The 13,882-nt window shown below is 43.1% G+C and overlaps 1 protein-coding gene across 1 annotated transcript in view; it reads left to right on the top strand.

Moving 5' to 3' along the window:
• The window catches only part of PREP (prolyl endopeptidase), a 139,321-nt gene extending 125,707 nt beyond the window's left edge, over positions 1-13,614 (top strand). Inside the window, exons 13-16 of the mRNA XM_008067059.2 lie at positions 2,584-2,678; positions 6,958-7,089; positions 9,588-9,744; positions 12,858-13,614. Coding sequence (XP_008065250.2) covers positions 2,584-2,678; positions 6,958-7,089; positions 9,588-9,744; positions 12,858-13,152 — 679 coding nt within the window. The 3' untranslated portion in view covers positions 13,153-13,614. The remainder of the gene's footprint in view (positions 1-2,583; positions 2,679-6,957; positions 7,090-9,587; positions 9,745-12,857) is intronic.
• The last annotated feature ends 268 nt before the right edge of the window (positions 13,615-13,882 follow it).

Genomic DNA, 13,882 nt, shown 5'->3' with positions numbered 1-13,882 from the left:
TCTGTCTTAGCGTTTGTCATTTCCTACCTCCACTACCCTCAGTCTCTTCAGAGGGAATGGATTTTTGACTAATGACCATATTTTTCACCAGCACAGAGCCTTAAGATAGACGGTCATCTTAACATCCAGCCATAAATATTTTCTCTCAACTCTATTACTTCATCCATTTTTGAACTGTTCTATGTGCGTTTTCTGTGTTTATTTCCCAGATAGCTTATGTTTGGGGAAAAAAACCCACATTTCTTCATTTGCTATTGTTCATATAAATATGCTCTTTTATTTGCAAATTTGATTTTAATATCCCATTCCCAGCAAAAAAATGAAATTTGCTTTGCACATTTTTAATAAAAATAAGGAGTTTCCCACCAGCAAGACTGGCTTTGAGCCCACTTCTGAATAGAGGCATGTATGAAGTCTGATTCATATTCATCCAGGCTCCTTCCTGTTTGGGAAGAGATCCGTGGACTTGTGACTATCAGGACATGAATTTAGAGTAGATTCAACCAACCGTCCCAAAGTTGAGTACAAGAAAACAGTTACTTTGTTTTGAGCGCACAATTTGAGCACACAATAGGTCTAGAAGCTCGTTATTTTAGACTGAACGAAGTATGAAATGTGGTTCCTGCCCTCAAGTGGCTTGTAATCATATTGTGGACCACCTTGACCATCCGGCCAAGGAGTTTGATTTTATCCTTTTGTTATTGAGGAGATGATGAAGGCTTTTGTGTAAAATCCTGATATAGAACAATATTTTCCAAAGATCTGTGTAGCCTCCCTATATGAGTAAGTCAAAGGGAAACTCGTTAGAAGAGTGTCAGAGTGGTTGCTGTTCTATCATTCTGCATTGGCCACACCATGTCCCAGGCGCCCTTCCAGGCAAGGCCCACAGACAGGCTTCCCCACTCTTTCCAGAGTTTCCTAGGCAGTGAGATCTGTTATCTCATTGATACATCCATATCTGTGTGGTAAAACCATGTACCATATTTATTCCCTGAGATTTTTTTGTGTAAAAATGCAGTTGGGCATGGTGACTCACACCTGTAATGCCAGCCCTTTGGGAGGCCGAGGCAGGTGGATTGCTTGAGCCCAGGAGTTCCGAGACCAGCCTGGGCAACATAGCAAGACCTTGTTTCTACAAAAAATTTAAAAAGTTAGCCAGGTGTGGTGACATGTAGCTGTAGTTCCAGCTACTTAGGATGCTGAGGTGGAAGGATCACCTGAGCCCGGGAGGTCGAGGCTGCTGTGAGCCATGATTATCATGATCATTGTGATCGTGCCACTGCCCTCCAGCCTGGGCAACAAAGTGAGACACCCCCCAACTCCAAAAAAAAGCAAACCAACAGATGTTGGTTTATTTGATCAACTTAATCCTTATAATAAAAAGTATCATTGTTTGCTACTCTTTGTTGCTCACAGTGGTGAAATTACGGGCTTCAGTTTCAAGTCACGGTGATGCCTGCGTAGGGACAATGAACATGTGCTTCCTCAGTGAACAATGAGAGACGTGCACCCTGAGCCCCATTCCCTTAGTCCCAGTAGAGGATCAAGACAACACTGATTCCCAAGGGGATCCACGTAGCTAAAACCACTTACCTTTGTTGATTTGTGTAACTAGTATAAAGACTAGGGAATCAAAGACGAGTCTCTAGACCATTTTCATTTCAGGACCCAGTAGATTTAAAAGTCTCAGGAGAGACCATAGACATGCATGAGGATGTTAGCGAGAAGACCAAGAGATCGAAAATCAACTTGGCTAGCTGGGTGTAGTTGTGTTGTCTGATACGTCTCCTGCAGCTCTTCTTCTTTTTCCTCTTCATTCTCAACGTCCAGGAAATGAGCACTCACACCATCCGGTGTGCAGAAGCCCATGGTTTCCTCAAGTCACTAAAAGGAAGAGTAACATTCTCAGAAATAGTTCTCAAAGCAAAATTAATTTTAACTCACAGCATATCAGTCAGCACTTGTAGGGTCACAATGAAGAGCAGAAGAAAAACAAAATCAAGTTTCCAAAGAACTCAACACTGTTTCCTAGAAGGTTTGTGTTATCTATTCTGTTTATTTCTAGAAAACACTCTGCAGCCCTGAGAACTTGATTCTTGATCCTTTATCTCCTTACATCCTGTGTTGCCTAATTTAACATCTCAATTTCTTTAGAACTGGACAACATAGCTAAAATCCATGTCCCAGAAAAAACTTTTTCTTTTTGTCAACTTTAACAGTTTGGAGAAAGTTGCCAAGATAATAATAATACAACAAAAACAAAAGGGGCCGTTTTGGGGTTCTCCTACGACCCGGTACCGTTTATGTCTGGGCTAGCAGTGCTCTGTTTTTTTCTGTTTGTTTTGTGAATTTCATTGTGAAATACTGAATACTCATGAAAATGTATGAGCTTTGCAGCTGAGCATTAATCAGAAGTTATATATATTTTCCCTTTCATCAGGCAAGATAAAAAATATTAGGCTCCCATTTAGTGATTATGCATAGTGTATTCTCGGGGATACGTATTTTGGGAGATAGAGGGAGAGATGATTTAGTCCTTACTTGACACTAATTGGAAGGCTAACTGTCTGTACTATTTCTCAGTGTTTCCAGGCTTATTTTTGTGCGACACATGGGCGGTGTCCTTGCTGTGGCCAATATCAGAGGAGGAGGTGAATATGGGGAGACGTGGCATAAAGGTGAGGTGATTCTCTACAGACACACAAGTCTGATGTAATCAAAGCTAAGGTTGTACCGATCCTTCTTGTCTGAATGAGCTGAAGGGTTAGGAGCAGGAAAGCATTTGAGCTAGATAAATGAAGAATAAGGATACAGGGGGGCCCAAAAACGAAGTCTGGGTTTTGTTTTTCTTTTGAGGGTGGACCCCTTGTAGTTCAGGCATGATTCCCATGCCCCACCCCCGTATCCACTCAGTCTTGCCCCAAGCGACTTTTCTTTGTTTCCCCGATGAAAAAACATTCTCAGAGACAAACATTTTGCTGATGTGGGCAGAAGCATTAAAAAGCATCAGAACTGACTAGTTCATAAAACGTTTTGAGCAGTGGGAAAAGTATCTCCATAGGTGTATTGTGTCAAATGAGTACTTTGAAGGTGACTGAAGTTTAAACATGTCAGCAGTCGGTTCGGTGGCTCAGCCTGTAATCCCAGCACTTTAGGAGACCGAGGCGAGTGGATTGCCTGAGCCCGCTGGTTCGAGACCCACCCAGCGAGGCCTCGTCTCTACAATAAATCAAAAACTAGCCGGGCATGGTAGCACGTGCCTGTAATTCCGGCCCCTTGGAAGGCTGAGGCGGAAGGATCGCAGGTTGAGGCTGCCATGGCAGGGAGCGTGCCACTGCACTCAACTCCAGTCTGAGTGATAGTGTGAGACTCCAACTCAAAAAAAAAAAAAAAAAAAAGTAAGAATAAATACACAATTTTTTATGAAAAAATTCCAGGAGTTTTTGGTTCCCCCCCTTTTATTTTCATACACATTTCAGGCATAGCTCCTCCTCTAAAAACAACTCACTCTTTTCACGTTGTATTTTCTTTCAATGTCTATTATAACAAAGTATGCCTTTTTCAAAAACATTCACCACAGACCAGAGTCAAAATTATTTTCTTTGGTGAACAACACATGGGATGGGTTTTTCATGATCGCTGTCAGAAATGAGTGTTGGGGAGCTTTGCGGTATGTGTTTTGTCTCTTGTTAACCTTGCGTTTGCAGTTTCACATGAGTTGGCCATCTTGGGTTTTTTTTGTTTTTTGTTTTTTTTTTTGAGTTGGCATCTCACTCTGTCACCCAGGCTGGAGTACAGTGGCACACTCCCAGCCACTGCAGCCTCGACCACTGGGCTCTGGCGATGCTTCCGCCTCAGCCTTCCAAATAGCTGGAACTACAGGCATGCGCTACCACGCCTGGCTAATTTTTTTTATTTATTGAGAGACGAGGTCTCGCCAAGTTGCCTGGGTAAGTCTTGAACCTGCGGGCTCAGGCAATCCACTCGCCTCGGCCTCCCAAAGTGCTGGGATTACAGGCTGAGCCACCAAGCCTGGCGAGTTGGCCATCTTGAAACATACTTCAAAGTGGGTCATTTTCTCTTTAGAGAAAAGAGCAGTCTTCGAGCTCTCTGTTCCAGTGTGGGCATCCTCCTGGTGGTTTTCTCTGTTCTTCCCAACATGACTGAGAAGTCACATCCTCCTCGTGTTGCTGCTGTGACTCTATTGTGGTGTGTAGTTTTTAGACATAGGGACGCAGTCATTTGTCTTTTCTGGTTTTATTCGATCTTCATTCATGAAGCACATATTCTAAGTGATTAGATTCAACTTTATGACCCAGATCGTCACGGTTTTTTTAAAGTGATCGTTCTTATTTTAAAGCCCATTCCTTCTTTTTCTTTGTGTAGCACCTCAACGCCCAGGCTTTGGGTATTCGTAGACTTACCAGCGGTCTGAAGCGGGTGTTCTCCACTTGCCTTCATCTTGTCCCTGGGGAGGAGGATGTGGGAAAGCACCTCACCTCTGCCAGCTCCTGGCTTCCCACTCCCTTGTTGTCAGCCATTGTTTATAACAAGGCCTATGGGATGAAAGTGGCCACCCTTGCTTGGGGCCACCCCAGGCGATAGGAGTCTGCTCAGCATCAGAGACCTCCACTCAGTCTTCTCCACTCTCCCAAACCCAGGGCCTAACACTCTGGTTTCCTGCATCAAATCAAATCAGCAAAGATGAGGGTAGACCTATAAAAAGACTTTAGTAAGTACCCATTAGGTGTCAAGCTTCAGGAAAGGCCCAGGCCAGACCCCTGGACAGGCGGCACATAGCCGAAGGGCCAACCGACTCCAGAGTACTTGGGGTGCCCCTTAGCAAGAGTGAGTGCTCCTGGCCTGCCTGCCCTCTGGGTTGTCTGTTGCCAGGTGTCATCCCCAGAGACTATCATTTGTCAGTGTTTCTAAAACTGCATAAAATTCACTGTATAATTTTGATCTGATAGTAGCATTTAATTACGTGAAAATCATACAGTGAAATTATGATACTAAAAGATGACTGACAGAAGGAAAATAAAATTTCTGTATGCCATATGTTTAATTTACATCTCTAGTTCGTATGCTGAGTCTGAACCCCTTGAATTACCTGATTTCCTTCCCATTTAAAGTCTATGCAGTTTGACGCACTCAAACACATGGCCACATGCATGCACCCTGATCCCGTGACCCTCTCTTGAAAGAACTGGATACTCCTCCAGAAAACCCCTCTGTCATCAGGCATCCACTATACTCTAATAGGGAAGAGTACCCGTCGTCCCAGTGGCCTCTACTTTTCTCTTTGTATTCATTAGATCCAATTTAGTGTCCAAAGTCTTGAGAGTTGGTGGGCTAAGGATTCATGTAGACAGATTCATAAACTTTCTCAAAATTTAGGCAGTGGAAGGACCAGAAATGGACCTTTTTCCGTTACAACCTAGTATCCAGAACGCTGATAAATCTGAATTCCATTCTGTTAGTTGAGTGTAAAATATAATACTCTTTCAAAAATGTAGTCATATACCCAAAATAATTTTATTCCTGTAAACTAAGTAACCCTAACTATTCTAAATTCATTGGTAATTCTTGTTAAAATCCTAATATTTGTTTTGATATGAAAACATGTCTTCAGTAGCACTGCTTTCTCTTTAATTGAATTTCAGCAGAAGTGGTTAACCTCAAGTATCTGATTAGATCTGTTCTGCTCTTTGTTCACTTCAGGAGCAGTTATTTCAGACATCTGTTCCTTTGAGGACATGCTTTTGGCTTTTGGCCTTTGCTTACAGACTTTTCAAGGGCTTGTAGATGTTTCTCTCTTTATGTAATTTCTTTGTGTGGTTTAGTACGTTGGGATGATTTACAAGTGAAGGCCAGGTTCTCTGTGGGGGGAGTTCCAGATCTTTCATTCTCGTTTGAGAAAATATAGTGTGGTACTTTGCTGTAGCACTAACCTCACCACCCAATCCTACTGAGTCTTTACGTGAATAACCAAGGGCAGAATTGGAATGTGCTTCTCTCCATTCCTTCCTCATTCCAGTCTCCTGCAAAGAGGCAGGTGGGAAGTGCACGTCTGCAGAGTGCTTCTATCTTCAGAGGGAGAGGGCACACGAGCAGCACCAGCTCGGGGTCCTGTGCTGGGAGGACTGAACACCAGTGGGGATCTTGCTGCATTTTTTCAGCTTTCCAAAATACAGGTTCTAGCTGGGCACTGTGGCTCACAAGCTGTAATCCCAGCACTTCGGGAAGTGGAGGTGAGAAGACTGCCTGAGCCCAGGGGTTCGAGACCAGCCTGGGCAACTTGGTTGAAACCTCATCTCTACAAGAAATCAAAAAATTAGCCAGGTGTGGTAGTGCTTGCCTGTGGTTCCAGCTACTTGTAAGGCTGAAGTGGAAGAATCACCTGAGCCCAGCAGGTTGAGGCTGCAGTGACCATGAGCGTGCCACTGCACTCCAGCCTGGGTGACAGAGTGAGACTCTGACTCAAAAAAAAAAAATACAAGTTTCTTCTGATTTCATGCTTTCATCATCATGCTTCTCCCACATAACAGATCATCTGTTCACTTTGGAGCATTTCCCGTTCAAGTTCAAGGGGCTTTTAGAAAAATGTAGATCCACCATATGGATTAGCAATTATGGTACTGACGATAGATTTCCAGTGCATAAAGATTTAAATAGAGTTATTTTTTTAAGAGACAGGGTCTTGCTATATTGCCCAGGCTGAACTCAAACTTCGAGGCCTCAAGCAATCTTCTTACCTCAGTCTCTCCGGTCACTGGGATTACGGGCGTGAGGCCCTGTGGCTGGCTGAGGTATTGCTTTAAATGTAGTTATTAGCCCATTGTTGTTGTCTAAGTTAACCAGTAATTAACACTAAGTCTAATCACTTGAATTCCCTATACAGGTTAAACTTATTTTTTGTTTCAGTAATTGACTGTCTTTCGCATTGGCACATTGCAGGTGGTATCTTGGCCAACAAGCAGAACTGCTTTGATGACTTTCAGTGTGCTGCTGAATATCTGATTAAGGAAGGTTACACATCTCCCAAGAGGCTGACAATTAACGGAGGCTCAAACGGAGGCCTCTTAGTGGGTAAGAACCAGAGTCTGTTCATTGTACTTGTTAATGCCCTTGGGTTTTCAGAAATGCTGTCTGTAAGCAGCTCTTGATTTACTTTGTTGATGGGAGCAGTGGGACAGAGAGCAAAACCCATTTGTATGAGGTGGAGACCCAAAAAGCCCAGAATTTATTTATAAAACATGTGTATTTATTCTCACATGTTTAAACTTTCAAGTACTCTCCATCTGATGCAATACATCTATGGAGACACTTTTTCCACCACTCAAAACAGTTTTGAACTCATCAATTTTGATGCCTTTTAGTGTTTCTGCCATGTTTTGTCTCACCTCTTCCACATTGGTAAAATGTTTCCCTTTGTGGACTCTTTTCATTGGGGAAGTTACTCAGGGCGAGAGCAGGCGAATAGGGAGCGTGGGACACAGGGGTCATGTTGTTTTGGGTCAAAAACTGGTGAACACAGCACTGTGTGGGCAAATTGTTCATGTAAATCACCCATCATGAAATGGGCAAATGCATTGAAAGACTCTCCAAAAAAAATTCAATGAATCCAAACGCAGTCTCTTATAACACTAGCTGGTGCACTGATGCCCATGGGTTCCTAGAACACTTACCTAGCGGGGGAAGCCTGTACTACAAGGGGCCTGCCCTCCAAAAAATAATTCTGGTGTTTTTTGCCCCCCCCCATATGTGGGCATCTGATCAATGACAAAGAGATAGCTGAACCCACATCATACCAATTCTTTTTTTTTTTTTTTTTGAGGTGGAGTCTCACTCTGTCACCCAGACTAGAGTGCAGTGGCCACTCCCGGCCACCACAGCCTTGACCTGCTGGGCTCCGGCGATCCTTCTGCCTCAGCCTTCCGAATAGCCGGAATTACAGGCACGCGCTACCATGCCCGGCTGATTTTTTGATTTATAGTAGAGATGAGGTCTCGCTGCCCAGGTGGGTCTCGAACCCGCGGGCTCAGGCAATCCACTCACCTCAGCCTCCCAAAGGTGCGGGATTACAGGCTGAGCCACCGAGCCCGGCTCATCATACCAATTTCACTCATGACAGCATGAAACGCTGTCCCACCCCCTGCCCTAACCCTTCTCCCCACCACACTGTGGGCTGGACTGTGAGTCTTCCTCTCTCCACAAATAGGCTCCTAGAGTCCAGCTTACACAGAAATGCATCTGACCACTGCTCTGATGATGTTAGTCAGCACTTGTGAGATGCGATCCTTAGTAACCCTTTGTTGGATATCTAAGCTGTGCAATGCTAAATGCCCTGGGGTACAAAGAGAAATCATGATAGACCAGACTAATAGTCACGACAAAGTCAATAATCGTAGGTCACATTAATAGTTCACACTTGCTGAGCACCTAGTGCCCGGTCCTTGGTGAACATGCAGCCTTGTGGGCTGGGTATTATTATTGTCCCCATTTTATAAAGGACAGTGTTGGACACTGAGGTTAAGTAGCTGGCCCAGTGTCACAACTGGAAAGTAGTGATGCTTGCACTTGAACCCAATTTTGTGATTTTTGGATTCTGCTCTTAAAACTCCCATGTGGCACTACTTCTTGGTAGCTTTTCCTAATTTGGGTAGTTAATGAAATTTTCCCTTTCTCTCTCTCAATAGCACTTCACATTATAATAAATATTTATGGGCTGGGCATGGTGGCTCACGCCTGTAATCCCAGTACTTTGGGAGGTGGAGGCAAGAGGGTTGTCTGAGTCCAGAGGTTCAAGACCAGCCTGGGCAACTTGGCGAGACCTCATCTCTACAATAAACCAAAAAATTAGCCAGTCATGGTGGCGTGTGCCTGTAGTTCCCACTATTTGGAAGACTGAGGCAGAAGGAACACCTGAGCCCAGCAAATTGAGGCTGCTGTGGCTGTGAGTGTGCCACTGCACTCCAGCCTGGGTGACAGACTGAGACTCTGGCTAAGAAAATAAAACAAAAAAAGAAAACATTTTTGATGGTCCTGAACTTGGCTTGCTAGGTACCACATCCGATATCATTAGAATATGAGGGCAACATCAATAAGGATACCCACACTTTCCACACTTTACCTTTATGATGACCACGTATGTACCTAACCCTTATTTGTACCCCACATTTTAAAAGTAATTAAAAATTCTTTAAAAAGACAAAAGCAAGGATATGAGGGGCCATTGTACATATATAGAATAGCACATACAGACTCAGCCTAAAAAACATATGTGACATTGTACAGGGAGTATGGATCAGAGGTAGGACATTCATTCATTTGTCCTTGTCTTTGAAAACACACCGAGTCATGTCTATACCTGAATTCTTGTTCTTACTCTTTACTCCCAATGTAACACTGTCTAAAAATGTATGTATGTTTTTCCCATGAAGATAAAATATAGATGTCTCTGATGATCTCTTCCTGGGCTCTAAAGATAAAGGCAACTGGGGTTCTGGAAACATTTAAGTATTGCTTTGTTTATTTGGATGTTTAATGATAGGCTGCCTCCCTTTTCTTTCTCCCTTGGTTTTTAGCTGCTTGTACAAATCAGCGTCCTGACCTCTTTGGCTGTGTGATTGCCCAAGTTGGCGTAATGGACATGCTGAAGTTCCATAAATACACCATCGGTCATGCCTGGACCACCGATTATGGGTGCTCAGACAACAAGCAACACTTTGAATGGCTTATCAAGTAAGGCGTTAGCTCATATTGACATATGTATGTTACTAACTTGATATCATAATATTGAACACAGTCACTCAGCAGAATTAGTGTTTGACACTTTGTCCCCTTCGGTATCTTATATTTACATAAAAATTCCTCAAAAGTAGGAGAAGAAATGGGAATACCTTCTTGTCATCCTTGTTTTAATCTGGTCTTTAACAAAATTAAACTACAAAGATATGGTAGGCAGAGTTCTAAAGATGGCCCGCCAAGATTCCTACCCTGGTTACTTGGTCAAACACAAATCTAGGTACTGCTGTGAAGGGACTTTCCAGATGAAATTAAGATAATTAAGGAGATTACTTTGGATTATCTGAGTGGCCACAGTCTAATCACATACACCCTTAAAGGCTGAGCACATTCTCTGGTCTGAGTCAGGGAAGCAGCTGAAAGGGAAGCCAGAGAAATTGGAAGGATGTGAAAGCCTTGACCTGCCATTGCTGGCACTGAAGATGGGTGAAGGGGGATCCCTAGACCCTGAGATCAGCTCCATCCAAGAGCCATCAGAGATACAGGGAACTCAATCCTATAGCTACATTAAACTGAATTCTGCCAACAACCCGAGTTTGCCCACATGAGCCCAGCTGAGCCAACTCAGACTGCTGACCTACAGAACTGAGAGATGAGTCTGCGTTGCTTTAAGCTGCTAAATTTGTGATGACTTGTTACTGCATTAATCAAACTAATACCAAAAGGTATTATACCTTACATCAATATATGGGATTTCCTTCTCTAAATCAAGAAACAAGGAAATTTAAAAAAAAAAAGAAGATACGCAAGTACAATTAAACTTATTTTGTGCTCTTACTATAACTACATTTATTTGAAACTGCACGTTGCCTTGTTGAAATATTGTACAACTTCCATCCACCACTGGTGATAACAGCAAGTAAATATGAGGCATTTAAGTCCTCTTTTTGGCCTTTCGCTTACCACATGTAAGACTGTTGAGTTATTGATCAGCAGTGTTGAGGAATAGTCCACACTGAACGAGAAGCCTGTTTCCCTTTTCCAGTCTTCTCAGTAAACTGTATACTTTGATAAAATAACTTTAATTTCTCAAGCCTTTTCTTTTATTTGCTTTTTTTTTTTTTGGCTGACTCTCCACTTTGAAATGACTGAATTTTTAAAAATCGAATGCTTTCAAGCTACTAAATTCTATTCTCTAAGGGGGGAAAAGTTCACTCAGAAAGCTATTACTGTTAACTGTACAAATAGCCTCATTGACACCTGCTGGTAAAAGCTATATATTTGAAGAAGCTATCATTCTAATTAACTTAGAGAAAATATGTACCTAGGGAAATAAGTCCTATTTAAAATTACTTGAAAATACTGAGTTCATTGTATATGGAAGGCAACAAAATATTAGATGAAACTTCATACTTCAAAATTAGTTTAAAAGCCAAAAACAATTCTAAATCTTTTTCCTGTCGTCTTCCTACATCAGTTTTTAAATCTTGCTCTCCCAGGACTATTTCCTCTTACCAGCTGCTAGTAAGAAGCATGTGGAACTCAGCTCACACAAGAGCTAGAAAGGACCTCACAGGGAGTCTCTCAAGCCCACCTACCCACCCACCATGTCCCATGGAGCACCATTCAGAATATTTAAAGGTGTTCCCCCAGACAAGAGCTGGATTTCCAAGTTTGGGAATGTCTGGGATAAATAAAGCCTAACAGATTTCTTTTTTCCTATGGAACTTCTCAGAATCTTTAATGTATACATGTTGCATGTGAGTCTCCAAAGGGGAGCATTGTTCATTGGCAGCTTTTTCCAAACGTGTTTCCCCGTCTTTATGTGGAAGACAGGGGTTGAGCGGAAAACATCCTGAAAGGCTGGCATTTCCTGTCATTACCTGTTGAGAAACCAAGTCCCAGAATGTTTTAGCCTTTCAAACACCCTGGCTAACTGAGCAGGATTTTTACTGTTTTCACTGTTTATCCTTCAGAACAAAACTCTACTATAAAGCAATTCACTATATTCACTAATATTAAACACTTTTTCAAACATGACACCCATATACTGGGAACTGTAAAGAAAAAATATTCATGTATTTCTCTACAACTGTTACCAAGTACTGTTTAATAAATTCAGCATTACTTTACCCTCAAAACCCTTTTTGTTAACTTACCTTGAACTTCAAAAAGTGCTTCCTCCACTGACTTTCTCTGCATTGGCCAAAGGCAGCTTCTTCCTGCGGATAGTCAGCAGCCTGTCTCAGGTCTCTTGGTTTACCCAGAGGTGACATGGGCTCTTGCTAAGATTTCAAAACTGAACCTAGAATAAAGCTGCTATAGATTTTAAAGAGGCAGAAAGCTGCTGTAGACTGGAATTCAAGTTCTTCCATGAAGGAAAGATTTGCACTTATCATAATCCACACTCCATGTTTTACAAAGGCAATCATTAGTCTACTATGTAGCAGCAAAAAGGCCTGGAGATAATGAAATACTCACCTCAAGGCCGTAAGTGGCATGTAGTTCGGGTTATAATATAATAGTTACAGCCCTGTGAATTACTTTTTTTTTTTTTTTTTGCATCAGAGTTTCACTCCATTGCCCAAGCTGGGGTGTAGCATGATCACAACTCACCACAGCCTCAATTCCTGGGCTCAGGCCATCCTTCCATCTCAGCCTTCCAAGTAGCTGGGCCTACAGGCACATGCCAGCACACCTAGCTAATTTTTTTTTTATTAGAGATGAAGTCTCACCTGCTGCCCAGGCTTGTCTTGAATTCCTGGGATCAAGCAATCCTCTCACCTCAACCTCCCAAAATGTTAGGATTATAGGCATAAGCCACCACACCCAGCCAGTGAGCTACTTTCTAACACAGTCCCCCAAAGTTGGAGCCAGATAAATGACACAACTCCTCAGTGTCCCAGAGCTCTCATCAGTCCATAACCCAAGTGACCTCAAGCATCATGTGTGGTGGTCACTCGTGTACTGATTGGCTGCGGCCCTCATTGCTGGTTGAGTCCGGCTAGTAAGCTCCACAGTCCTTGGGCCACACCAGCCCTCCTTTGATTATCCCACCCAACCAGTCTGCTTTTCCTGTCCAGCCTCACAACAGCTCCTTTACCTTCCAGATATTCTCCACTGCACAACGTGAAGCTACCAGAGCCAGATGATGTCCAGTACCCGTCCATGCTGCTCCTCACGGCCGACCACGATGATCGCGTGGTCCCGCTCCACTCCCTGAAGTTTATTGCCACCCTTCAGTACATCGTGGGCCGCAGTGGGAAGCAAAGCAACCCCCTGCTCATTCACGTGGACACCAAGGCGGGCCACGGGGCAGGCAAGCCCACAGCCAAAGTGATAGAAGAAGTCTCAGATATGTTTGCGTTCATAGCGCGATGCCTGAGCATCGACTGGATTCCGTAAATGGGGCTTCCCACTGCCTCCCGACAGCGACAGAAAACCTCAAGGGCTTTCCCACCGAGAAACCACCAGGCACGGCGCATCCCACGGGAACACTGCCTGCACTCAGACTCCAGCTGAACAGAACTGCTGGGGGCATTTTACCTTTTTTAGGCTTCTCCTTTTTAGCAAGCCCTTGGTGTGTTTCTTTTACCACCCTGTCCAAGCACATGTTTGTTGGGGGTTTTTTGTTGATTTTTTTTTTTTTTTAAAGGCATGTTTGGAGAAATAGCTAAATAGCAACACATTGCGAATATTAGATTGCGGAATTAAGGGTCGTAGTCGGGTACTTCATATGATAACACCTCAGTGAAATCTGCTTCTATAACCATAACCTATATATCTTTAAATAAATGTAAGAGATGTTCTCATGAAAAAGACTTCTTTGCCACAATAATAAATGTTATTTAAGAATGGAAGGCTTTATTTCTGGTACCTTTGTGTCATGAGACAGTTTTCTATGGGAATAAAGCATTCACCCGCAGCAAGTTGGTTTCAAAACAGTTAAGTCATAGAAGGTTAGCACTGAGAAATTGAGTTCGCCCACTCCAGCCCCTGTGTTTCTGGGTGATGAGGGTGATGACGTTGCTAGAGGGGGCCGCTGTCATCAACGTTAGTCACTCAGGTGACCATCTGCTCTGGAGCTCTTTTGGTTTGGACGCCTTCTTATAAAAATCAGTGGACTGGGAAATTC

Source organism: Carlito syrichta, unplaced genomic scaffold, assembly GCF_000164805.1.
Source record: "Carlito syrichta isolate Samal-C Ts95f unplaced genomic scaffold, Tarsius_syrichta-2.0.1 Scaffold309276, whole genome shotgun sequence".
NCBI classification, from domain to species: Eukaryota; Metazoa; Chordata; class Mammalia; order Primates; family Tarsiidae; genus Carlito; species Carlito syrichta.
Note: the sequence above shows the minus strand (reverse complement) of the source record. Positions and strands in the feature narration are given on the sequence as shown.